At 42.2% G+C, this 27,010-nt stretch overlaps 1 protein-coding gene and 1 long non-coding RNA gene across 5 annotated transcripts in view; one reads left to right on the top strand and one right to left on the bottom strand.

Moving 5' to 3' along the window:
* LOC133544156 (voltage-dependent L-type calcium channel subunit beta-4-like) overlaps positions 1 to 18,776 on the top strand; it is a 50,224-nt gene extending 31,448 nt beyond the window's left edge. For 2 of the 3 annotated variants that reach the window (XM_061889251.1, XM_061889253.1), the window contains 9 exons: positions 1,478 to 1,554; positions 2,003 to 2,022; positions 3,751 to 3,831; positions 11,508 to 11,566; positions 11,649 to 11,758; positions 11,826 to 11,977; positions 15,334 to 15,429; positions 15,501 to 15,686; positions 15,765 to 18,776. In XM_061889251.1, coding sequence (XP_061745235.1) covers positions 1,478 to 1,554; positions 2,003 to 2,022; positions 3,751 to 3,831; positions 11,508 to 11,566; positions 11,649 to 11,758; positions 11,826 to 11,977; positions 15,334 to 15,429; positions 15,501 to 15,686; positions 15,765 to 16,028 — 1,045 coding nt within the window. In that variant the 3' untranslated portion in view covers positions 16,029 to 18,776. The remainder of the gene's footprint in view (positions 1 to 1,477; positions 1,555 to 2,002; positions 2,023 to 3,750; positions 3,832 to 11,507; positions 11,567 to 11,648; positions 11,759 to 11,825; positions 11,978 to 15,333; positions 15,430 to 15,500; positions 15,687 to 15,764) is intronic. The other variant, XM_061889252.1, reaches the window with a different exon arrangement.
* LOC133544157 (uncharacterized) overlaps positions 1 to 26,558 on the bottom strand; it is a 39,631-nt gene extending 13,073 nt beyond the window's left edge. The window contains exons 1-3 of one of the 2 annotated variants that reach the window (XR_009804592.1): positions 26,321 to 26,558; positions 26,075 to 26,206; positions 18,122 to 18,593 (exon numbers count right to left, since the gene is read on the bottom strand). This is a non-coding gene — a long non-coding RNA (uncharacterized LOC133544157). Of the gene's footprint in view, positions 1 to 18,121; positions 18,594 to 26,074; positions 26,207 to 26,320 lie in introns of those variants that run through there. The other variant, XR_009804593.1, reaches the window with a different exon arrangement.
* Positions 26,559 to 27,010: the final 452 nt, after the last annotated feature.

The following is a 27,010-nucleotide window of genomic DNA, read 5'->3' as shown; positions in this document are numbered from 1 at the left end:
ACAATAAAATAAAAAAAATTGTCAGGAAAGAAGAGGAAGTAATTTAAAAGGTGTGTAAAAATTCTAAAATTATTTTTAAGTTTGTATTTTGTCTCTAAAATTGTCTTTCTGAAAGTTATAAGAAGCAAAGTAAAAAAATAAATCAATGTATTTAAACAAGTGAAGACCAAGTCTTTAAAATATTTTCTTGGATTTTCAAATTCTATTTGAGTTTTGTCTCTCTTAGAATTAAAAATGTCAAGCAAAGCGAGACCAGCTTGGTAGTAAATAAATAAAATTTAAAAAATAGAGGCAGCTCACTGGTAAGTGCTGCTATTTGAGCTATTTTTAGAACAGGCCACCGGGCTACTCATCTGCTCCTTATGGGCTACCTGGTGCCCGCGGGTACCGCGTTGGTGACCCCTGCACTAAAGTGAATATTGTTTTACACTAGATGTTTACTTTGTCACTTTTAAGACACTCAAGCGTTTTAAAACTTTGTTAAGCTTTGTTTAATACTTGCTCGAAGCCTTGAAGTGAATTATATTTAAATACCGCTGTTTCTCTAGTGACTCAAAGCACTTTACATAGTGACACCCAATATCTAAGTTACATTCAAACCAGTGTGGGTGCCACTGGGAGCAGGTGGGTAAAGTGTCTTGCCCAAGGACACAACGGCAGTGACTAGGATGGCGGAAGCGGGAATCGAACCTGCAACCCTCAAGTTGCTGGCACGGCCACTCTACCAACCGCGCTAAACCGCCCTTGATTGTTCCTGCACCTTTTTGTGCGCTTAAAAATAAATGTTTGTAGTCATAAATATGATTAGAACATTTTAGTATTATGTTTGTGTTCAATTACAGTAAGTGGGTTTATTCGAAACCTTTTTAGGTCCTTTTTTTCCTTTGGACATATACCACAATAATATCGTACTGTGCCCTTAATTCCGTGATATCGTACAGTGAGATTTGTATACCGTTACATCCGTATTATACACTATATAGTTTGCCTTTTGCATAAGTGTGTTATTAATGTATTGCCAGCTGGTAGGACTTAAATGAAATCTTCTACAATATACTTCAATACTCAACATATTGTACTGCCAAACAGATATTTTGTGCCAAAACACTATTGTCATATATGGTTAACAAATTACTGCGCTCCACACGTTTTTGTTAAATGCAAATTTATCAAGGCGGTTTCAGTGTCTCTAATAAGGGGTCTGATCAGCTTTGCATGCGCTTTCCTTGCCACATGTCTTGAAAGTTGTGTCATCCAGCGTTTGCACAGTAACCTGCATGCACTTCTCCAAGACTGAGATGAATTAATGCGAATAGTTCTGGACCCGGCTGCTCCAGCACTCCTCGTGCAAAGCTCGGTGACAATCTCAAATTGACTGTAGTCGGGATTCCTGGATTGATCCCCTATTCCTCACATTTTCTGCATTAATGCCACGCTGTGTTTCTGTCTCTCTTTATCCCCCTCTTGTGTTTTCCAGTAAGTCTGGAGGGAACTCCTCTTCAAGTGTAGAGGATGAGGTGTCTGCCTCTATCCGACCCCTCATATCCTCGGCAGGTGAGCGCTTCAGACAGGGGGAGAGGGCCCTAAGTAGCCAGCCTCCTGCTTAGAGTCAAGCCTCCTGAACCACAAGAGACTAGAATAAGTCTATAAAGCCTTCCCATGTCTCTGCTTAGAGCATAAGTTCACTGCCTACACTTGTTGGTACATTTTCCCATGATCCTCCTCTTCCTCCAGTTGAGGACTGCAGGCGCTCTCAGACTGGGGCTTACCACAGTGTGAACCCAACGACAAGACTATGAACCCCCCCCTGAACAGCACTCATGTGATTTTGTGAATATAATAGGAGCATAGAGACACTTTTTTTTCCTTTCTCTTTATGATAGTTGATAGTTGGTAGGTTTCCTTTGCTCATGGCACGCATGTTTAGAAGCTTTTCTGACTGTGACTCCTCCCCCAAGCAGCCACTGATGACCCTGTCGCTGTCTTCTCTCCCCTCCCACAGGAAAGCAGAAACAGAAAGTGGTAAGTTGGTGAAACCCACTCATGAAGCATCCACCGAGCTCTCGTGGCGTCCATTGCAGAATGACAGGGAGCTTGTGGCGCTCTCGCCACGCATAACACGGAGCGCAATACTTCAGACTCACTGAAGTATCAAATTTGCCTATACACATTTTTTCCCCCCTACATCTGTCATGAAAAATGAACGGCGTGATCAACGAGTTAAACCATGTCTGTCGGTAGACGATATCGAAGCAAACATCTGTGTCCTGTTCGCTTGCCACATTGGCATGTCGCTCCTCATCCTTTCAACTTCTTATAACCTCTAAGCTTTGTTTTCCTTACAGTTTAGTTCAGTTCAGCACATTCATGTGCATTTCCGTTGTTCATAAACTGTGAAAGCTACCAAAACTGCAATGATTATGCTAGAGACAATGCAGTCCATTGATTGTCACTTCCTATAATAAAATGTGTCTTCTTGTCGGAATGCCAAGAACGAAGAACCCAATCCGCTGTTGTCTTGATTACGATGTCGCATTTGTTGAATTCATTAGCTATGACAGGGGTGTCAAACTCAAATAGAGTGGGCCAAAATTTTAAACTGAACAAAGCCGCGGGCCAAGGTTGAACAAATGAACCTTTTAATAGGGACCCAAACAAGTTTTGCATTGAATATTGAACAAGCGAGACTTATATAACTTTATAGTGACATGCAAAATCGAGTTTCATATAATACTAATAATTTACAAATAGCAATGGCATATCAAATCAAATTTAAATAGAAATTGAATGTCTCTTTTAAAATAAACTTTTCCCACAGGCTAATAATACATTTTTATATTGTAACGTCCAGGAAGAGGTAGTACTGCAAGGGGGTTCCGTGTATTTGTTCTGTTGTGTTTATGTTGTGTTACAGTGCAGATGTTCTCCCGAAATTTGCCTGTCATTCTCGTTTAGTGTTGGTTCACAGTATGGCGCATATTTGTAACAGTCTTACAGTTGTTTATACGGCTACCCTCAGTGTGACCTGTATGGCTGTTGACCAAGCTTGCATTGCATTAGCGTGTGTGTGTGTGTAAAAGCCACATATATCATGTGACTAGGCCGGCACACTGTTTCTACGTAGGAAAAGCGGACGTGACGAAAAGTTTTAGAGGACGCTTGAGGCAGTGCCTTTAAGGCACGCCCCCAATATTGTTGTCCAGGTGGGAATCGGGAGAAATTTGGGAGAATGATTGCCCCTGTGATTTTCGTGAGGGGCACTGAAATATGGGAGTCTCCTTGGAAAATAGGGGGGGGTTAGCAAGTATGACAAGTATGAGTATTAGCGGTGAATGCGTTGTTACAGCGACACCGCCGCTGTATAATACCGGCGGGCCAGCTCTAATGTTAATTTGATATTGCCTCAAGGGCCAAATGAAAATACACGGCGGGCCAAATTTGGCCCGCGGGCCAGAGTTTGACACCCATGAGCTATGATGTGCGACTCTGCCACACTATTTATATAATGGACACCACTATCCCCATCCCACCTAAATTTAATCTTACATTTAGGACTTGCATGGCAACAAACTGAACTGAACTGTACTGCTTGGCGGAAACGTGACTTCAGCAAGTTTGCTTCATGCACCAGCAGCCTATCATTTAACATCTGTTGTAATCCACGTTCATCCGCTGCCCATCTGAGCTGTCTGATTATTGTTTTCGCTCACATTTAGCTGACTGCTGCTGATTAAATGTTTGCGTTGACAGACGGAGCACATCCCCCCGTATGATGTGGTTCCCTCCATGAGGCCGGTGGTGCTGGTGGGACCCTCACTCAAAGGTTATGAGGTGAGTTTGAGTTTTACAGAAGACTATTTCTCAATGCCCATACAAGCACTGTATAGTATTGTATAATCCTCAAAGGCCTACTGAAATTAGATTTTATTATTTAAACGGGGATAGCAGGTCCATTCTATGTGTCGTACTTGATCATTTCGCGATATTGCCATATTTTTGCTGAAAGGATTTACTAGAGAACATCGACAATAAAGTTCGCAACTTTTCGTCGCTAATAAAAAAAGCTTTGTCTGTACCGGAAGTAGCAGACGATGTGCGCGTGACGTCACGGGTTGTGGAGCTCCTCACATTGTTTACAATCATAGCCACCAGCAGCGAGAGCGATTCGGACCGAGAAAGCGACGATTTCCCCATTAATTTGAACGAGGATGAAAGATTCGTGGATGAGGATAGTGAGAGTGAAAGACTTGAAAAAAAAAGAAAAAAAAAGGCGAGGGCAGTGGGAGCGATTCAGATGTTATTAGACACATTTACTAGAATAATTCTGGAAAATCGCTTATCGGCTTATTGTGTTACTAGTGTTTTAGTGAGATTATATGAAGAGAGTCCGCAGCTGCAGGAGGACACAAGCTCCGCTCATGTTTACGGTTAAGAGCCAACTTATTACCACAATTTTCTCACCGAAACCTGCCGGTTGACATGTGGTCGGGAACCATGTTCGCTTGACCGCTCTGTTCCATAGTAAAGCTTCACCTTCGGGAATGTAAACAAGGAAACACCGGCTGTGTTTGTGTTGCTAAAGGCAGCTGCAATTCACCATTTCCCACCAACATCTTTCTTCTTTGACTTCTCCATTATTAATTGGAAAAATTGCAAAATATTCAGCAACACATATAAGTCCAGAATACCGTGTAATTATGCGATGAAAAGAGACGACTTTTAGCTGTGAGCGGTGCTGGAAGAACATGACCGCTACAACCGGTGACGTCACGCGCATGCGTCATCATAATTCCGTGAAGTTTTCAACAGGATACTTTGCGGGAAATTTAAAATTGCAATTTAGTCAACTAAACCGGCTGTATTGGCATGTGTTGCAATGTTAAGATTTCATCATTGATGTATAAACTATCAGACTGCGTGGTCGGTAGTTGTGGGTTTCAGTAGGCCTTTAAGTATAAGTGCTGAACTAAGCAATAGCGTTTTTCAAAAGTTATACTTCAGTCAGTACACTTCGTTACACATACTGTACTGTAATCCTTAGGGGTGTTCATACTTTTCCCAGGTATAGATATAAAATATCCAAAACGCCATATTCTACACATTTGAATCAATCAAACACAATAATATCAATACAATATGGGTCAAAATATGCTAATCCACCAAATAAATATAAAGAAAAACACAGCTTTGTGGTATAGGTGACAGAAATAAATGTTCTAACAATAATTACATTTGTTATTATTTATTATTATTATTTGATATTGGCAATTACATCAGTTTTTGACGACTTCAACAACAGTACTTGAGTACCAACAAATACATTCATCCATCTATTTCCTACCGCTTATCCCCTTCGGAGTCGCGGGGGGCGCTGGTGCCTATCTCAGCTACAATCGGGCGGGAGTCGGGGTACACCCTGGACAAGTCGCCATCTCATCGCAGGGCCAACACAGATAGACAGACAACATTCACACTCACATTCACAGTACCAACAAATGTCCTTGCAATAGTTTAGACATTTTAACCAATCCTTGCTCAATGGTGCCCATGCCAGAAACTGGGAAAAACCTGGCACCGTTGTCTGATTACAAGGAAACCTGGGAAACGTAAGATGACAAGATACACAAAAAGCATCAAAGAAATTATACCTATAGATGATTCTTCATGCATTTTGGTTTGCCGGTGCCCTTGTTGGTTCATTTGGGCATTTGGGTTTTTCGAGTGAACCCGTTCTCCGACAATGGCAACAAAACTATTCTGATGTCGAGGTCTCACAAAAAGCCATCCATTCATCATCCATCATCTTCCGCTTATCCGAGGTCGGGTCGCGGGGGCAACAGCCTAAGCAGGGAAACCCAGACTTCCCTCTCCCCAGCCACTTCGTCTAGCTCTTCCCGGGGGATCCCGAGGCATTCCCAGGCCAGCCGGGAGACATAGTCTTCCCAACGTGTCCTGGGTCTTCCCCGTGGCCTCCTAACGGTTGGACGTGCCCTAAACACCTCCCTAGGGAGGCGTTCGGGTGGCATCCTGACCAGATGCCCGAACCACCTCATCTGGCTCCTCTCGATGTGAAGGAGCAGCGGCTTTACTTTGAGTCCCTCCCGGATGGCAGAGCTTCTCACCCTATCTCTAAGGGAGAGCCCCGCCACACGGCGGAGGAAACTCATTTCGGCCGCTTGTACCCGTGATCTTATCCTTTCGGTCATGACCCAAAGCTCATGACCACAGGTGAGGATGGGAACGTAGATCGACCGGTAAATTGAGAGCTTTGCCTTCCGGCTCAGCTCCTTCTTCACCACAACGGATCGGTACAACGTCCGCATTACTGAAGACGCCGCACCGATCCGCCTGTCGATCTCACGATCCACTCTTCCCTCACCCGTGAACAAGACTCCTAGGTACTTGAACTCCTCCACTTGGGGCAGGGTCTCCTCCCCAACCCGGAGATGGCACTCCACCCTTTTCCAGGCGAGAACCATGGACTCGGACTTGGAGGTGCTGATTCTCATTCCGGTCGCTTCGCACTCGGCTGCGAACCGATCCAGCGAGAGCTGAAGATCCCGGTCAGATGAAGCCATCAGGACCACATCATCTGCAAAAAGCAGAGACCTAATCCTGCGGTTACCAAACCGGAACCCCTCAACGCCTTGACTGCGCCTAGAAATTCTGTCCATAAAAGTTATGAACAGAATCGGTGACAAAGGACAGCCTTGGCGGAGTTGAACCCTCACTGGAAATGTGTTCGACTTACTGCCGGCAATGCGGACCAAGCTCTGGCACTGATCGTACAGGGAACGGACCGCCACAATAAGACAGTCCGATACCCCATACTCTCTGAGCACTCCCCACAGGACTTCCCGAGGGACACGGTCGAATGCCTTCTCCAAGTCCACAAAGCACATGTAGACTGGTTGGGCAAACTCCCATGCACCCTCAAGAACCCTGCCGAGAGTATAGAGCTGGTCCACAGTTCCACGACCAGGACGAAAACCACACTGTTCCTCCTGAATCCGTGGTTCGACTATCCGACGTAGCCTCCTCTCCAGTACACCTGAATAAACCTTACCGGGAAGGCTGAGGAGTGTGATCCCACGATAGTTGGAACACACCCTCCGGTCCCCCTTCTTAAAGAGAGGAACCACCACCCCGGTCTGCCAATCCAGAGGTACCGCCCCCGATGTCCACGCGATGCTGCAAAGTCTTGTCAACCAAGATAGCCCCACAGCATCCAGAGCCTTAAGGAACTCCGGGCGGATCTCGTCCACCCCTGGGGCCTTGCCACCGAGGAGCTTTTTAACTACCTCGGCGACCTCAGCCCCAGAAATAGGAGAGTCCACCACAGATTCCCCAGGCACTGCTTCCTCATAGGAAGACGTGTTGGTGGGATTGAGGAGGTCTTCGAAGTATTCCTTCCACCTATCCACAACATCCGCAGTTGAGGTCAGCAGAACACCATCCGCACCATACACGGTGTTGATAGTGCACTGCTTCCCCTTCCTGAGGCGGCGGACGGTGGTCCAGAATCGCTTCGAAGCCGTCCGGAAGTTGTTTTCCATGGCTTCCCCGAACTCCTCCCATGTCCGAGTTTTTGCCTCCGCGACCGCTGAAGCTGCACACCGCTTGGCCTGTCGGTACCTGTCCACTGCCTCCGGAGTCCTATGAGCCAAAAGGACCCGATAGGACTCCTTCTTCAGCTTGACGGCATCCCTCACCGCTGGTGTCCACCAAGGGGTTTTAGGATTGCCGCCCCGACAGGCACCAACTACCTTGCGGCCACAGCTCCGATCTGCCGCCTCGACAATAGAGGTGCGGAACATGGTCCACTCGGACTCAATGTCCAGCACCTCCCTTGTGACATGTTCAAAGTTCTTCCGGAGGTGGGAATTGAAACTTTGTCTGACAGGAGACTCTGCCAGACGTTCCCAGCAGACCCTCACAATGCGTTTGGGCCTCCCAGGTCTGTCCGGCATCCTCCCCCACCATCGCAGCCAACTCACCACCAGGTGGTGATCGGTAGAAAGCTCCGCCCCTCTCTTCACCCGAGCGTCCAAAACATGAGGCCGCAAATCCGATGACACAACTACAAAGTCGATCATGGAACTGCGGCCTAGGGTGTCCTGGTGCCAAGTGCACATATGGACACCCTTATGTTTGAACATGGTGTTTGTTATGGACAAACTGTGACGAGCACAAAAGTCCAATAACAAAACACCACTCGGGTTCAGATCCGGGCGGCCATTCTTCCCAATCACGCCTCTCCAGGTTTCACTGTCGTTGCCAACGTGAGCGTTGAAGTCTCCCAGTAGGACAAGGGAATCACCCGGGGGAGCACTTTCCAGTACTCCCTGGAGTGTTCCCAAAAAGGGTGGGTACTCTGAACTGCTGTTTGGTGCATAAGCACAAACAACAGTCAGGACCCGTCCCCCCACCCGAAGGCGGAGGGAGGCTACCCTTTTGTCCACCGGGTTGAACTCCAACGTACAGGCTTTGAGCCGGGGGGAAACAAGAATTGCCACCCCAGCCCGTCGCCTCTCACTGCCGGCAACGCCAGAGTGGAAGAGGGTCCAATCCCTCTCGAGAGAAGTGGTTCCAGAGCCCTTGCTGTGCGTCGAAGTGAGTCCGACTATATCCAGCCGGAATTTCTCGACTTCGCGCACTAGCTCAGGCTCTTTCCCCCCCAGTGACGTGACGTTCCACGTCCCAAGAGCTAGCTTCTGTAGCCGAGGATCGGACCGCCAAGTGCCCTGCCTTTGGCTGTCGCCCAGCTCACAATGCACCCGACCTCTATGGCCCCTGCTATGGGTGGTGAGCCCATTGGAGGGGTGACCCACGTTGCCTCTTGGGGCCCGGCCACCAGGCGCTCGCCATCGTGCCCCACCTCCGGGCCTGGCTCCAGAGGGGGGCCCCGGTGACCCGCGTCCGGGCGAGGGAAATCTAGGTCCATGATTTTTCTTCTTCATAAAGGTCTTTGTGCTGCTCTTTGTCTGATCCCTCACCTAGAACCTGTTTGCCTTGGGAGACCCTACCAGGGGGCTTTATGCCCCCGGACAACATAGCTCCTAGGATCATTGGGACACGCAAACTCCTCTACCACGATAAGGTTGCAGCTCACAAAAAGCCCAATAACGCAATTCTCAATAATGAGATCACTACACTGCTCCAACAAAAGGATTTTCATTGTCTAATCTGATTAAAAAAAGGCTAAAGCACTTGAGGTTGGATAGTTCATCAGGTCTGCCGGGGTTTGATTGAAGACAGTCAAACTTGACTATCTAGAAGAAGTAAATGTCATAACAAGGTTTCTGGAGGTAAACCAGCAGATTGATCCTTAAAATTGCTAACTGGGGCGGCATAGCTCGGTTGGTAAAGTGGCCGTGCCAGCAACTTGAGGGTTGCCGGTTCGATTCCCGCCTCCGCCATCCTAGTCACTGCCGTTGTGTCCTTGGGCAAGACACTTTACCCACCTGCTCCCAGTGCCACCCACACTGGTTTAAATGTAACTTAGATATTGGGTTTCACTATGTAAAGCGCTTTGAGTCACTTGAGAAAAGCGCTATATAAATATAATTCACTTCACTTCAAAGTTACAGCCTGGCGACATGTGCCAGGGTTCAATTTCTGGTGAGTACCACCAGCGTCGGTGGCGGATTTTGGCTCGCCTAAAGCACACACTGGCATGGCCAGCTACGTGTCCAATGGGGGGCTCCAATTTAGCAGGGGCACATTTCAACAGATCCCACGTCCTTAACTCTTAATATCCTCCCAACACAATCGCAGTACGTGTGGGGCTTACGGTACTCAACTCGCTTCCCTCCGATGGAGGAAGGGGGTTCAATGTCCGACAATTTGACTGCATAGTTCAAACTCAAAATCAGACTACTCCAAATTGAATTGTTTTATAGTCAACTATTCTAAGACCCGTAGTTGTCACTTTTTATTACATAGTAGAAGATCCTTTCAGATGTTCAAAGAAAGAATATTTATCCTAGATCAGGGGTAGGGAACCTATGGCTCTAGAGACAGATATGGCTCTTTTGATGACTGCACCTGGCTCTCAGATAAATCTTAGCTGACATTGCTTAACACGATAAGTAATGAATAATTCCGCTGGTAATTACAGTGTCAAAAATAACGTTCAAAATATAAAACATTCTCATGCATTTTAATCCATCCATCCATCCGGTTTCTACCGCACCAGTTCAAGAAGTCGCAATAACGGTAAGAAGTATTTTATTTGTTGTTGGTTAGCTTCAGAATAACAATGTTATTAAAAATAATAAAATACTTATTATACTCTAAAAATGTTGGTCTTACTTAAAAATGCAGGCATTTAGTTGTATTCAGTGTTAAAAAAATATATTATATGGCTCTCACGGAAATACTTTTTAAAATATTCGGCTTGTATGGCTCTCTCAGCCAAAAAGGTTCCCGACCCCTGTCCTAGATGATAGTTGCACTGTTTTGTGATGGAAAATTTTATGTTGTCGAAATGTCGGGGATTTAACCTCGGGGACTCATCCCGCTCGTGGTAGCCAATTTTATGTAGTCGAAAAGTCCGAATCTTAAACAGGAACAATAGAGAATTTGTTACAACAGTTTTAATTACTCACAATCAGATAGTACAAAGTTGGATCGAATCAATATGTAAACAGACAGTGTCTCATGAGACGAAAGATGGTGCACCCTCGTGAAAGAATTAATAAGAGCACACACCAGGCTTGGTCTTCCCTTCTTATTTATATGCTCCCTGTTGGCCTGATTTTGGCATAACAACTTATGTAACTGTCCAATGTTCAACTATCACCCCACAACAAAACTCGCACTTGGTCAGGGTGACTTGACCTTTCATGTCGTGTCCCTTCCAATGCATTTAGTTGGATGTAACCCTAGGACAGAAATTTTCCACTACATTTTCATCAGTGGTTCGTCCACTTCTATATGGAGCTATTTACAATTTATAATTTTACTTCACTTTTCACCTTTTGACGCAATGCCATCAGAAGAGTCTACAGAACTTTTAGAAAAGGTTAACTAGACAAAAAGTGACTTCCTTCTTTCTCAGGAAAGTTACACATGACTATGTATTACTCAGCCGAGTATTGAACTGCGGTGCACACTTGACTAGTTGTATGCGTCTATTCGGACAGTATTAAAAATCGATGCGAGTGCGTTCCCAACCACAAAACTCGTAATTTTGTAAAAAATAACAACTTGCAATCCCTTCCCTTCTACTATAGAGCCAAGATGGCGATTATTCATTTATTTGGGCGTTTTGAGGGCAACATCCGCTACTTCTCAGTATGCAGTCAAAATTCCAAGTGTACTGTAAGTACGGAGATGCGTGGATTGAGACACAGTCAAAGTATTTTTAAGTGTGCTTAAAAAAATTTTTATAGGATAATAGGAAATGTTCATCGTAATTGGGTAGTCCACACTACATCAAATACTAATATGAAGGAACTCAGAGTATGAAAATGACGTCACAAATGTGAAACTGGTCTGTACAGGTGACTGATATGATGCAGAAAGCGCTCTTTGACTTCCTCAAGCACAGATTTGATGGCAGGTAGGACATGTGTGACCGTTTCACACCATGTTTACTTTTTAAATAAAATGGCTTTACGAAAACATTTGTTTCCATCTTGCAGGATATCAATCACACGGGTCACCGCCGATATATCGTTAGCCAAGAGATCTGTCCTCAACAACCCCAGTAAGAGGGCCATCATTGAGCGATCCAACACCCGCTCCAGCTTAGGTGAGGAAGACCGCCTTAGTTTATTTTCAACAGTTGATAAACCCTCACTCGTGATTTGTGTCATCAGCTGAAGTGCAAAGCGAGATCGAGCGGATCTTTGAGCTGGCCCGCTCCTTGCAGCTGGTAGTGCTGGATGCAGACACTATCAACCATCCAGCCCAGCTCCTCAAGACCTCCTTGGCTCCCATCATTGTCCACGTCAAAGTGTCCTCACCTAAGGTACGCCAGAGGAGAGGGGTTTCTAAAAGTCCCGTTAATAGAGGTATTAGCATTTATCTTCCCAGTGACGGCCTCACAGAGAATTCATTCAATAGGGAGAAAAAACAAGAACATCTTGACATTTTAGGAAACAATTCCCCAATATTAAAAGTTACCATTTTTTATGATGGGTAGTGCATTTGCTTCCACCAACTAATCTGCATCATGGCACCTTTGCATGGAGATGTGGCACACGCTACACTCTTTTTGAGCGACTACAGCTGTGACCACAAAGATTATGACAAAAAATTCGTAAAGATTTTAGTCTCTGTAGAATTAATGCACATTTTAAGAGGGAGCATGAGCAGTACATGACCCCTAAAAAGCTGCACTTACACATACATCTGTAGGTATGGGTACTATATTCTGAACTTTTAAAACGGGGTACCAATTCAAGCAAAATCAAACCATACCATGTTTCAATACCATTGTTGCTTGTGACGTCACATCCAACAGGCATATTCATAGCGGACTGCATCTAGGTAATTGTTTAACCGTCCAAGCCACAAAGCAAGCATGTCTGATAGAAAGGGTTTGAAAGTAAAGCTGCGCTATCTCAATGCAAATTTTTCATTGGATATGCCATATCTATGACCCCAAATTTGAATGTGGAACAGCCTCAGACTGGCTTCACTGCGGAAGAGCGCCGCTATCTGCCGTCTGGCAATCACCACTGCCGTTCTGTTGCGTCTCCATTGTGCAGCTAAATTGCGCAGACTTTTACGAGATTATCGCGAATCCGCGCATAATCACGTGATAAGGGAGGAAGTAATAAAGCCAACCACAAAACGTTTATTCTGTCCTTTCAGAGAAGCAGAAGAAAATACACTCTAATTTTATTGTTTATCTTATTTTCAAATCAACTTGGACATTTCATTTTCTATTTGTGCATGACTTCCTGTCCAAGACTAGAGGATTTTTGCAAAACTGATCAGATTTGTTGCAGCGTCCAGCAAAAATAGAAGGTCTGCGTATATTAAGCGCTGGAATGCAGAACGGAAACGGCATGTCGGCGACAGTCCGCAAGCGGTGGAAATTGACACATTGACTTGAATAAAAACGAAAAAAGTCCGCCGGCGCGTGTGTATGGTCTGCGGCCGTTCCGCATTCAGTGGAAATTTGGGGTAATATTGATTAGCATTAGTTATTCGGTAATAAAAACTACAACCAAGATCCAATTACAATCAAAAATCTAGCGTGTAATAAGTACAACACTTACAGGTAAAAACACTATGAAGGGCTCGACAAAAGACAAGACTTAAGTGCAAATACACCTTCCTGACTACAGCAACAGAGCTAGGATAAACTTAAATAAATGCAAACCTTTAAATGAGACTCAGAAGTGTAAGAAAACAAAATGGACGAAAAAATAACTGAACAGCAGTTATCAATAGCTCAGAGTTACAGGCCTACTGAAATGAGGTTTTCTTATTTAAACGGGGATAGCAGGTCCATTCTATGTGTCATACTTGGTCATTTCGCGATATTGCCAAATTTTTGCTGAAAGGATTTAGTAGAGAATATCGATGATAAAATTCGCAACTTTTTGTTGCTAAAAAAAAAAGCCTTGCCTTTACGGAAGTATGTGCGCGTGACGTCACCGGTGTGAGGGCTCCTCACATCCTCACATTGTTTATAATGTGAGCCACCAGCAGTAAAAGGAATTTGGACTGAGAAAGCGACAATTTCCCCATTAATTTGAGCGAGGATTAAAGATTTGTGGACGAGGATATTGATAGTGAAGGACAAGAAAAAAATAAAATACAAAAATAAATAAAAAGCGACGGCTCCGAGCGGCGGCAGTGTGAGCGTTTCAGATGTAATTAGACACCTTTACTAGGATAATTCTGGAAGATCCCTTATCTGCTTATTGTTTTAATAGTGTTTTAGTGAGATTGTAAAGACATACCTCAAAGTCGGGTGGCTGTGGTGAACACGCCAGTGTCTCAGAGAGAAGCAGAGGAGCCAAGTTCACAGCTGCCTTTTTTGATAGCTACTGCAGGAGGACGCATAATCCACTGATGTCTCCGGTAAGATGTATATCACCATTTTCCCCATCCAAAAACATGCTGGTTGACGTAGAGAAACATGTTCGCTTGACCGCTCTGTGTTAAAGCTTCACAACAAACAAAGAAACACCGGCTGTGTCTCGGTGCTAAAGACAGCTGCAATACACCGCTTTCCACCAACAGCATTGTTCTTTATAGTCTCCATTATTAATTGAACAAATTGCAAAAGATTCAGCAACACAGATGTCCAAATTACTGTGTAATTATGCGATGAAAAGAGACGGCATTTAGCCGTAAGTGGTGCTGAGCTAGTATGTCCCCTCCAACCAATAACGTCACAAACACACGTCATCATACGCGTCATCATTCCGCGACGTTTTTGACAAGAAACTCCGTGGGAAATTTAAAATTGTAGTTTAGTAAACTAAAAAGGCCGTATTGGCATGTGTTGCAATGTTAAGATTTCATCATTATTATACAAATTATCAGACTGCGTGGTCGGTAGTAGTGGGTTTCAGTAGGCCTTTAAATGTTTAATAAAAAATAATTAGATTTTAATATTAAAAACATCTAATACCACATGAACACACTCAAAAGTACCAAAAATTGGTACTGTCAACTACCAGTATCGATTCCCAGCTACAGGAAATTGTTGCCGTATTGGTTTGATTGTAAAAAGTACCCATAACTTAACATCTGTGTCTGCAGTGAAGGTTCTAGCCTCAGTGGCGCCTAGTGAGACATAATTGACCCGCCCGCCTCACCCTCCCAGGCACCACATCTCATTTAGGTCGCAGGCGCCCACACAATATGGGGAAATACTAATTCCCCACATAGATCAACAATTTTCCACTTCAATTTCGCTATATTCTGAGCGCACTTATTTTCGCAAATTCTGCCCAACATCACAACTTTGTCCAATCCTCATATTTTGGCCAATCGTAATTTTTGCCAATCCTATTCATCCATCCATAGGTCAAAAGCAGAAATCAACCGCCAAATGTGTCCCTATGTTGCTCACCCACATGCTCACTTCCTTGTTGACATTGACATTGATAACAATTTGTGATGATAATGTCGTATTGTCTCTCATTGGTTTGCTTTTTTATCCACTTCATGTGAGCAGTATTGGGGCCCCAATATCCACACATATCCTGACCTGTTGAGCAAATAAATGTTGCTCATATACAAATATGAATCTTTTGTTCAGCCTTGTCCCTGCAGCGCCACGTAGGAAATGGCACCCTCGGCAATTGCCCGTGCGGCCTATATCTAAAATGCCACTGTGTGTGTGTCCTTGTCATCCAGGTTTTACAGAGGCTAGTCAAGTCCAGGGGGAAGTCTCAGAGCAAACACCTGAATGTCCAGCTTGTAGCTGCAGACAAACTGGCTCAATGTCCTCCAGTAAGTAACCATCTTCACAGCAAGTTGGCCTTATGTTATGCAAATAATAACTGCCGAGCGCTTGCTCCCAGGAAATGTTTGACATCATCTTGGACGAGAACCAGCTGGAAGATGCCTGTGAGCATCTTGCCGAATACCTCGAGGCCTACTGGAAAGCAACACATACCTCGATGGCCACACCCCTGAACCCTTTGCTGGGACGTAACCTAGGCACCGGCACCCTCACAGCATACCCCACCAGCATCTCTGGACTGCAGGTACAACTGCGGCCAGTCGTTGTTTTAGTTTGATGTATGTCACCATTTGTATCACACCCGACTTGTGTGCCATATCAGCAGAGCCAAAGAATGCAACAGAGCAACCACACGGGGGATCACTCCACTGCGAACGAGCGTCGTAACCTGATGACGTCCGATGAAAACTACCACAACGAACGAGCACACAAGGGACGCAACCGCATGTCGTCGGGGTCGCAGCATAGCCGAGAGGCGCAGGACCCCTACCAGGACTACCAGGACCCCTATCAGGATGCGTATAAGCCACACCGCAACCGTAGCTCCCCGGGAAGCTACAGCCATGACTCCAGGCACCGGCTCTGAACCCACTTGAGTCATCACAGGTGTCCGAATGGTCCAGATTCCACCTACCAATGAACGCTACCACATAGCCAAGATGGTCCCAAGTAGGCCCTATTTTCAGGGTGATTATTTATGTATTAGACCCCCGAAACATTCACTAAATTGATTCAAGTTTTAAGATGCTCATGCCAACTTCTGGACCTTCTAGATCACGGCGAGAAGATGCTTAGCATCGATTGTGCTCGCTTCCATCGGCGGTGGTCACGCGGTGCTGATGTGACGTCACACCACAGCACACAGACTGCTAAAATCCACGCACATCACCATGTAAAAATCCTCTCGCCTTCTAGCTTCTTGCATGTTGATAGATGATGAACGTCTGCTTCCACTGCATAGATCTTTTCTAACTACCCTGTACATACAGAGGTCCCACGTCGTCAATCACCAGATTGCAGTTTGAAATGAGGGGTGAACTGGCTGCTAGTTGAAAACTTGGTGCTTCACATTCCTGAACCATTTTGGTTGGTTAACATCACTTTTTCAAAGCCTGCTTTTCTGTATAAAGCGTTAAGGTTTCATTTAGGGCAGTGGTTCTTAACCTGGGTTCGATCGAACCCTAAGGGTTCGGTCAGTCGGCTTCAGGGGTTCGACAGAGCCTCCGTCCAAACCTGACTAAATAACAAGTTCAATGTTTTATTATTATAATAAAATGACAGCAATCATTTCCATGAGATTATTTTCTAATATAAGTGTTTCAGCCCACTTACAATGACATAAAAAAAACATAGTTTTTCATGAGCTCTGTACAAGGTGGGGTTGGAAATAATTTGTACCCCTTTCAGATATCGCATTTAGGTCCCACTAAAACATTCACAAGTTGCACAATGAGATGTAAACATGGGATCATGTGTACATTCCTGTAACTTTCTGTTTGTAAAATATATCTTTATTAGTATTTCGTTAATATAGTAACATCAATAAATTAAGAAAAAACATTTTATTTTTCACTAAAGAAGGGTTCGGTGAATATGCATATGAAACTGGCGGGGTTCGGTACCTCCAACAAGGTTAAGAACCACTGCTTTAGGGGCAAACACCCTAACCCTACGAACGGTTTAAGAGCTTGATGAATATGATTTTTTTAAAGAGCATCTACTTGGTAAGTTTCAAATTTGGTCGTAATTAAATGGCAGTGCTTTTGTTTTGTTTTTGTGTTGTTTTAGTGGCTTATTTCCTGTAATTGGTTTCACCCGCGTCTCCTCAGGTGCATTAGGTGCTTGCCAGCCCTGCCCAAATCCGGATGTGTCCCAGCCAATCAGCTTCATGCTTGCTCTTGTATCAAGTTGCATTGCCAGTCCTTGAACTGTTACCCCCTTTGTTTATTTGTTGACAAGGATTTAGGTTAATCTTTTATCCAACTGAAAGTTCTTCCTTCAGAATTTTAGGAGTAATAATTAGCATTTTTGAGCTTAACGATCACTTTAGACTTGCAATACAACAACCTTTGAGCTGTTGTACATGCACATTTATTTTCCCTGAGGAATAAGCAAAGGATATATAACAGTTGCATTGAAGTGGAAGGCAATACACAGTAACACCTAACCTGTCTTTTAGAAAATGTTTGCATGACTTGGGGCACCATGGTGAAGGACAATGTGTTGCAACGGAAATGTCCATGTAGCTCACCCACATGTGCTGCTGTGGTTGCTGGTTTAAAGCTTAAACCTTATGTATTTGTTTTTATTGTAGATATGCTTTTCTCCAGAACACAAACTCCACCAGCCAGTGTTAAAACAATTGTAAGAATATGGGCGAAATGTTGCGAGGTACCACTGTACTACCTAATAAAGACCTACAAGTTTATTTGAAGTAAAATAGAAATTTGTAAAAAAAAAAAAAAACTGATATTTTTGACAGGCAACAAAGTGTGCTGTTTGTCAACGTTTGTCGAGCCAAAAATTGCACCAATGCTGCAACAGTTTTTATGAATGCATCGCCAGCTCGTAAGACTTGATTGAAATCTTCTGCAAGATACTTGAATGCCTATCATATTTTATTACCATATATAAATTTTGTGTCAATGATGGACATTGTTTCAGTTACAAAACGTCGCAAAGGTGAACATCCTGACCTAACGCTCAAATGACTTTAAAAACATTGTTTTTGGTATTTTCAAATAGGTTAAATAGGTAATCCCTAAAGCGCATCAGATATTGCAAATAAAGAGCAAGAGGAGCAAGTATTCCCCACAGTACAGTATTATATGCCACGAGAGAGCTGTAATTAGATGAAACACAACAGAGGGGAAATTATTCCTGTCAAAAAATACCTATTTGTGATTATTTTTATAATGTACATAAAGTCAGATGCTCCACAGTCCACACACGTGCTGGAATTATGACAGCAAGGTTTCAGTCATGTGCAATACAAAGCAGCATGCTGTTTTCAAATTAGGATCTCTATGTACTGTACTATGCAACCGCAAACTGTGTGCGACGCTTCATGCTGTGGCCTCTCCGAGCATCTCCTTTTCCACACAGCTTCATCCGGATAGTTAAGGGAATCTTGTGTTTATCGTGGATTTGTCTGTGGAAGGTGAAAAAAAAACCTCAGCGGCTAATGCGGTATTTGCATGCATAATATACCCCTTCTTGTTTATAAAGAGGAATTATAGAATAATGATGTGACTTTGGAGGTGGCTGTGTTTAAGGCAAAGCTCCAAGTGACCTAAAAAAACCTTTCTTTTGCAAAATAAAAGAGCCGTTCTAAGATTGTCTGCTGTATTTTTAAAAAAAACAATACATTATATTTTTGTGGCAAGCTGGGATTGCACACAATATTCTGTTTTCATGTAATGTCACCAACCCAAAAGTCGGTCATGGTGGAGGACATATGGCGTACGTGTGTAAAAAGGAATTTTCTTACCAACATTTGGCTGTTACGATTGAGCAGACAGACAACAATTCATTACAAAGTTGTTTTTTTTTTTAAAGGGCGAGGACAAAGGAATGGTCTAAAGCAGGGGTGTCAAACTCAAAAACAGAGTGGACCAAAATTTTAAACTGAACAAAGCCGCGGGCCAAGGTTGAACAAATTAACCTTTTAATAGGGACCCAAACAAGTTTTGCATTGAATTTTGAACAAGCGAAACTTATATAACTTTATAGTGACATGCAAAATCGAGTTTCAAATAATACTAATAATTTAAAAATAGCAATGGCATATCAAATCAAATTGAAATAGAAATTGAATGCCTCTTTTCTATTTGCAGCCTTCTCAGGTAAATATCAAAATAAACTTTTCCCACAGGCTAATAATATTTTTTTATATTGTAGCGTCCAGGAAGATGTAGTACTGCAAGGGGTTCTGTGTATTTGTTCTGTTGTGTTTGTATTGTGTTACAGTGCGGATGTTCTCCCGAAATTTGCTTGTCATTCTCGTTTAGTGTTGGTTCACAGTGTGGCGCATACTTGTAACAGTCTTAAAATTGTTTATACGGCCACCCTCAGTGTGACCTGTATGGCTGTTGACCAAGCTTGCATTGCATTAGCGTGTGTGTGTGTAAAAACCACATATATCATGTGACTAGGCCGACACGCTGTTTCTACGTAGAAAAAGCGGACGTGACGAAAGGTTTTAGAGGACGCTTGAAGCAGTGCCTTTAAGGCACGCCCCCAATATTGTTGTTCAGGTGGGAATCGGGAGAAATTTAGGAGAATGGTTGCCCCCTGTGATTTTCGTGAGGGGCACTGAAATTTGGGAGTCTCCTTGGAAAATCGGTGGGCGGGGTTAGCAAGTATGAGTATTAGCGGTGAATGCGGTGATACAGCGACACCGCCGCTGTATAATACCGGAGGGCCAGCTCTAATGTTAATTTGATATTGCCTCGAGGGCCAAATGAAAATACACGGGCCAGAGTTTAACACCCATGGTCTAAAGAAAGGAGTATGTAGGGTTGTCCCTTGAAAAACCGAATTGTCTCATATTGAGCTGTCCAGGTATTTGCGCTTTATCCCTCATTTTATTACCATAAGTAAAACTTCTCTGTAAAACATAAAAAGGTTGCATCAAATTACAACAGCTTTACAACAGTACACCAGAGGTCCACTAAGCCAATCGATGATAACTTGCCTACCAAACTCATTGCCATTCAACTTTTCGAACACTGTTTTTGAACGTCCTTACTTTGGCTTTTCACTCTGCCTCATCTTTGTGGCAGCTCGCTAGAGTTACCTGCCGAGCTTCTAGGAATGCGGACTTCAAATGTGATTTGTTACCACAATTAAATATTATCTTTAAAGAAAGGAATAAGGAGCAAAGTGGTACTTCGGAGATAGTTTTTATCCAACAGGGAGGTACATTTGGTAATCATGTCTACAAGGTACGTGATAACTTACCGGTAGTAATAATTCTAACTCACTTTTCTAGAAGAGTACCGTTGCTCTTTTGTTGTCACAATAATATTGATGTCTTGTACTCCAAACACTTGTCTATATGGGTTGGTATTTACATTGTAAATACCACAGTATTGCGCTTTTTAAATTCTTACAATAATGCCGTGACGTGACAGTAAATTAGAACTTGGCCTACACTCACTAGTGTAGTTTTTTTTCTGGCACTATTGAGCGAGCTGGTTTGAGATGCAAACTACATTTCCCATAGTTCTCTGATCAGTGCAGATCAGTAAATGATGGCAGGAAACAAAGAAGAGCAGAGAGAAAAGCTCAGGCTAGTGGATCCTCCCACTAGAGAAAACGTGACGGACACACAAAATACAGTTTGCAGATATCGCCAGATTGCGATCTTCTACAAATCCGGAAATACGAGCAACACAAAAAGTCACTTGATAAATTATCAACCGGAAAAGTCTATTGACGCAAAACCAAGCAGTAAGCCAGGCATCAATTTGTGAGGCATTTTAATCAAGTTTTCATCATAACAGTATGTTTACAATGTCAGTTTAAAGACACTAAAACAAAGTTTTTTACATTTGCTTGTTACTTGAAACACTGTTCCTTCATCTTTGCACTCTGAAAATACCTCTTGGTAGTAATAAATAGGATTACAACATTTAAGCGATAGGCTTGTGTGTATTTACACCAAGTGTGCTTATCCTTAAAATAAGTAGCACTTGATTTCCCACACTAAGGCATTTTTTCCAAGTCATCTTTTTTTTTTATATTACTGAAATAATATCGCACTGTGAGATTTTGATATTGTTAGATCCCTAGCTGTTAAACCATAATCATAGCTTTAAGATAATGACACCACAGGGGTTTCCAAGATTATTTGCTTAAATTCTTAGCATTAAATTCAGTGTTAAAAGAATTAATGTCTGAAGTAGGACACTATGCTTCGATTAATGACAAATTTGCACAAGATAGCATAAAGACAACAACCACATTGTTTTAATGAACACTTGTTTGCATTCAGTGTTGGGCCTTCTCTGCTGGCCTAACATAAATCATGATCATAAATTGACAAAAGGGCCCTGCGATGAGGTGGCGACTTGTCCAGGGTGTACCCCGCCTTCCGCCCGATTGTAGCTGAGATAGGCGCCAGTGCCCCCCGCGACCCCAGAAGGGAATAAGCGGCAGAAAATGGATGGATGGAAATTGACAAAGGTTAATTTTATTTTTAATCTCCTTTCTTTAAGCATTTAAAATGTTCATCATATTTGTTCACGTCACATATGTGTTCCTGTTTTTACGTTAGAGCTTTTATCCAATCAGAATTCAGCTAGCTTGTTGCCAGCGCTTTATAAATCTGCCTGAGGCAATCTGAATCAACAAAACGGCGATCTAGGCAGTGTAAACTAACGGCCACATACAGTTAATAGACAGTTGCGACAACCAATTGGATCATGAATTGTTTTCTATTCGAGCTCCAGTTCTCTGGAATGCCCTACTGGTAACTGTTAGAGATGCTACCTCTTATTTGTATACTCTAGCCCAGGGGTCACCAACCTTTTTGAAACCAAGAGCTACTTATTGGGTACTGAATAATGCAAAGGGCTACCAGTTTGATACACACTTTAAAAATTGCCAGAAATAGCCAATTTGCTCAATTTACCTTTAATAAATACATCTGTATACATAAAAAAATGGGTATTTATGTCTGTCATTCCGTCGTACATTTTTTTTCCTTTTACGGAAGGTTTTTGTAGAGAATAAATGATGAAAAAAACACTTAATCGATGGGTTTAAAAGAGGAGGAAACACAAAAAAAAATGAAAATTAAATTTTAAACATAGTTTATCTTTAATTTCGACTCTTTAAAATTCAAAATTCAACCGAAAAAAATGAAGAGAAAAACTAGCTAATACGAATATTTTTGGAAAAAATTAAAAAAATTTTTTATGGAACGTCATTAGTAATTTTTCCTGATTAAGATTAATTTTAGGATTTTGATGACATGTTTTAAATAGGTTAAAATCCAATCTGCACGTTGTTAGAATATATAACAAATTGGACCAAACTATATTTCTAACAAAGACAAATCTTTATTTCTTCTAGATTTTCCAGAACAACATTTTTAAAAGAAATTCAAAAGACTTTGAAATAAGATTTAAATTTGATTCCTCAGATTTTCTAGATTTACCAGGATATATTTTTTTAATTTTAATCATAATAAGTTTGAAGAAATATTTCACAAATATTCTTTGTTGAAAAAACAAAAGTTAAAATGAAGAATTAAATTAAAATGTATTTATTATTCTTTACAATAAAAAAATAAGTTTACTTGAACATTGACTTAAATTGTCAGGAAAGAAGAGGAAGGAATTTAAAAGGTAAAAAGGTATATGTGTTTAAAAATCCAAAAATATTTTTTAAGGTTGCATTTTTTCTCTAAAACTGTCTTTCTGAAAGTTATAAGAAGCAAAGTAAAAAAATAAATTTAATTATTTAAACAAGTGAAGACCAAATCTTTAAAATATTTTCTTGGATTTTCAAATTCTATTTGAGTTTTGTCTCTCTTAGAATTAAAAATGTCGAGCAAAGTGAGACTAGCTTGCTAGTAAATAAATACAATTTTAAAAATAGAGGCAGTTCACTGGTAAGTGCTGCTATTTGAGCTACTTTTAGAACAGGCCAGCGGGCGACTCATCTGGTCCTTACGGGCGACCTTGTGCCCACGGGCACCGTGTTGGTGACCCCTGCTCTAGCCTTTAAATAAACTCCCTTTTACACCAGTTGATCTGCCGTCTACAAATTAGGTGACCACAGATGCTGTGCTAGCTGTTCAAAGTCGGGATCAGGGGTGGACCACTCATCTGTGCATCAGTTGATGACGTCTCTGCGCTGCTGACTTTGAGACACTTGTGGTTTAGAGCTATATTAAGGCTGGCCGATATATCGATATGCACGATATATAGCGGGTTTGTCTCTGTGCGATATAGAAAATGACTATATCGTGATATTCGAGTATACGTTCTCACGCAGTTGCTTTTAGGCAAAGTAACAAGATATATATTGTGTATTGCGATATGGCCTAAAAATATCAAGATATTTAAAAAAGGCCATATCGCCCAGCCCTAGGCTATATATATAAACTTTGATTGATTGATCAGCAGTAGGCCTCCCTAGGTTCCCACATGTTGAAAGTGACATTACCGCCTCCTGTAATTGGATACTCACTCGGGACTCGCATGTAAGAATTGCCCTTTAATGCGCAAGTGTGTTTCTGTATAGTATTTCTCCAGCCATGGTCTTATGGTGACAAAATGATGGTGTTATGAGAGGACGTACAGTGTTCATTTAAAGGCCTACTGAAACCCACTACTACCGACCACGCAGTCTGATAGTTTATATATCAATGATGAAATATTAACATTGCAACACATGCCAATACGGCCTTTTTAGTTTACTAAATTGCAATCTTAAATTTCCCGTGAGGTATCCTGTTGAAAACGTCGTGGAATGATGACGCTTATGTTGACGTGTGCTTGTGACGTTATTGGTTGGAGGGGACATATTAGCCCAGCACCACTCACGGCTAAAAGTCGTCTCTTTTCATCGCATAATTACACAGTATTTTGGACATCTGTGTTGCTGAATCTTTTGCAATTTGTTCAATTAATAATGGAGACTATAAATAAGAATGCTGTTGGTGGATAACGGTGGATTGCAGCTGTCTTTAGCAACCGAAACACAGCCGGTGTTTCTTTGTTTGTTGTGAAGCTTTAACACAGAGCGGTCAAGCGAACATGTTTCTCTACCACATGTCAACCAATTGTGATATTAAGTCGGCTCTTACCGGAGACTTCAGCGGATTATGCGACCTCCTCCTGCAGCTGTCAAAAAGGCAGATGTGATCTTGGCTCCTCCATTGGCTTCTCTCAGAGACACTGGCGTTCAGCGCAGCCCTACGACTTTCAGGTATGACTTTATAATCTCACTAAAACACTATTAACACAATAAGCAGATAAAAGATTTTCCAGAATTATCCTAGTAAATATGTCTAATAACATCTGAAACGCTCCAACTGCCGCCGCCTGGAGCCGTCCCCTTTTCTTTTTTTCTTTTTTTTAGTGCTTCACTCTAACTTCCCTCTTCCACGAATATTTCATCCTCGCTCAAATTAATGGGGAAATCGTCGATGTCTCTGTCCGAATTGCTCTTACTGCTGGTGGCTCACATTATAAACAATGTGAGGATGTGAGGAGCCCTCACACCGGTGACGTCACGGGCACATCGTCTGCTACTTCCGGTACAGGCAAGGCTTTTTTATTAGCAACTAAAACTTGCGAACTTTATCGTGGATGTTCTCTACTAAATCCTTTCAGCAAAAACATGGCAATATCGCGAAATTATCAAGTATGACACATAGAATGGACCTGCCATCCCCGTTTAAATAAGAATATCTCATTTCAGTAGGCCTTTAAAGGCCTACTGAAACCCACTACTACCCACCACGCAGTCTGACAGTTTATATATCAATGATGAAATATTAACATTGTAACACATGCCAATACGGCCTTTTTAGTTTACTAAATTGCAATTTTAAATTTCCCGGGAGTTTCTTGTTGAAAACATCGCGTAATGATGACGTGTACGCGTGACGTCACGGACTGTTAGGAAATATGAGCGCTGCACACACACACACAGCTAAAAGTCGTCTGCTTTAATCGCATAATTACACAGTATTTTGGAGATTTGTGTTGCTGAATCTTTTGCAATTTGTTCAATTAATAATGGAGAAGTCATAGTAGAAAGATGGAGTTGGGAAGCTTTAGTCTTTAGCCACACAAACACACGGTGATTCCTTGTTTAAAATTCCCGGAGGTGAAACTTTACTATGGATCAGAGCGCGGTCAACCGAACATGGATCCCGACCGAATGTCAACCAGCAGGTTTCGGCGAGAAAATTGTGGTAAAAAGTCACTTCTTACCGGAGATCAGCTGAGCTTGTGCCGCCCATAAAGCAGCAGTCGACTTCCCTGAGACACTGGCGTCAAGACACCCGTGGACACACACCTCCGACTATCAGGTACTGTTAAACTCACTAAAACACTAGCAACACAATAGAAAGATAAGGGATTTCCCAGAATTGTCCTAGTAAGTGTGTCTAAAAACATCTGTATCCGTTCCAATGCAATCACTTTTTTTTTCTAGTCCGTCGCTATCAATATCCTCAAACACAAACCTTTCATTCTCGCTCAAATTAATGAGGAAATTGTCGTTTTCTCGGTCCGAATAGCTCTTTTTGTTGGAGGCTCCCATTAAAAACAATGTGAGGATGTGAGGAGCCATCAACGGGTGATGTCATCGTCTGCGACTTCTGATAAAGGCAGGGCTTTTCTGTTAGCGACCAAAAGTTGCGAACTTTATCGTGGATGGTCTCTACTGAATCCTTTCAGCAAAAATATGGCAATATCGCGAAATGATCAAGTATGACAAATAGAATGGACCTGCAATCCCCGTTTAGAAAAGAAAATCTCATTTCAGTAGGTCTTTAAGTTGGAATAAATAGGACATCACTGAAGGCCTAAGTGTGAAGTGCAAAATAAAGAACAATTTAAATTTTGCCACTCATTAATATAAATAAACACAACACAAATAGCTCACCTCTTTTCCATTTTTTGTCAAAGTAGCAATGACAAAAAAACAGGTCCTGGTAAATGGTGGCGAGCAATTGTTTCTAGCGCCCCCCAGTGGCAGGAATTACCAGTCCACGGTACCTAATTGTGAGTAGTTTACCTACAATTATTTAAAAAAAGTTATGAAATAGTATAAGTCAATGACTGTATATTATTAGTTTTAGCCCACTAGTGTGAGCGTTATTTGTCATGCCATGACAGTGTGTGTGCTTACCGCCTGTGACAGTCCCATGAAGCTCGCTAGCACAAAGTCAATAGCATTTTAAAGCCAATATTCTCCTCCAAATAGCCAGATAGCACTTCTTCTCTTTGGGATTAAGTAGAAACCTGTACAGCTGTACACATTTTTGTAGCGTTTTAGCGTAATTTTACACCGACTTATATCGGAGTTTTAACGTTTTAATAATTGATCGATTCCCTTTTATTAAGGCGTGAACTCCGAGATGACTTGACATCCGGGTCCTGACACGAACTCTCCAATGGTGACGTCACTAGCAGGCTATTGCCAGGTGAACTTCAGCTTTTTTGTAAAAAACAAAAAAACTTCAGCTTTTTCAAAACTTTACTTTAAAACGCTTTCCAGGTGAACTTCAGCTTTAAAAAAAAAAAAAAACAAAAAAAAAAACTTCAGCTTTTTCAACACTTTACTTTAAAACGCTTTCTACCGCTAACAACTAAAAAGCTGTAAAAACTATGATACTGTTCTCCAAATTTGGATTATTTACGGAACTTAACCCATAACTTAACCTATGGCTTTACATTTGTTTACATATATACATTTTGCATTCTATTTTAGTTCCTTTATAGAGTTTACAAATCCCTGTTGCTGTTTTGTACTGTTTCTGTACTTGTTTTGATTATTATTATTTATTGATTGTATGTAAATGTTGCACATTATAAAAAA

The sequence above is a fragment of the Nerophis ophidion genome, linkage group LG27 (assembly GCF_033978795.1).
Source record: "Nerophis ophidion isolate RoL-2023_Sa linkage group LG27, RoL_Noph_v1.0, whole genome shotgun sequence".
Taxonomy (NCBI): Eukaryota; Metazoa; Chordata; class Actinopteri; order Syngnathiformes; family Syngnathidae; genus Nerophis; species Nerophis ophidion.
Note: the sequence above shows the minus strand (reverse complement) of the source record. Positions and strands in the feature narration are given on the sequence as shown.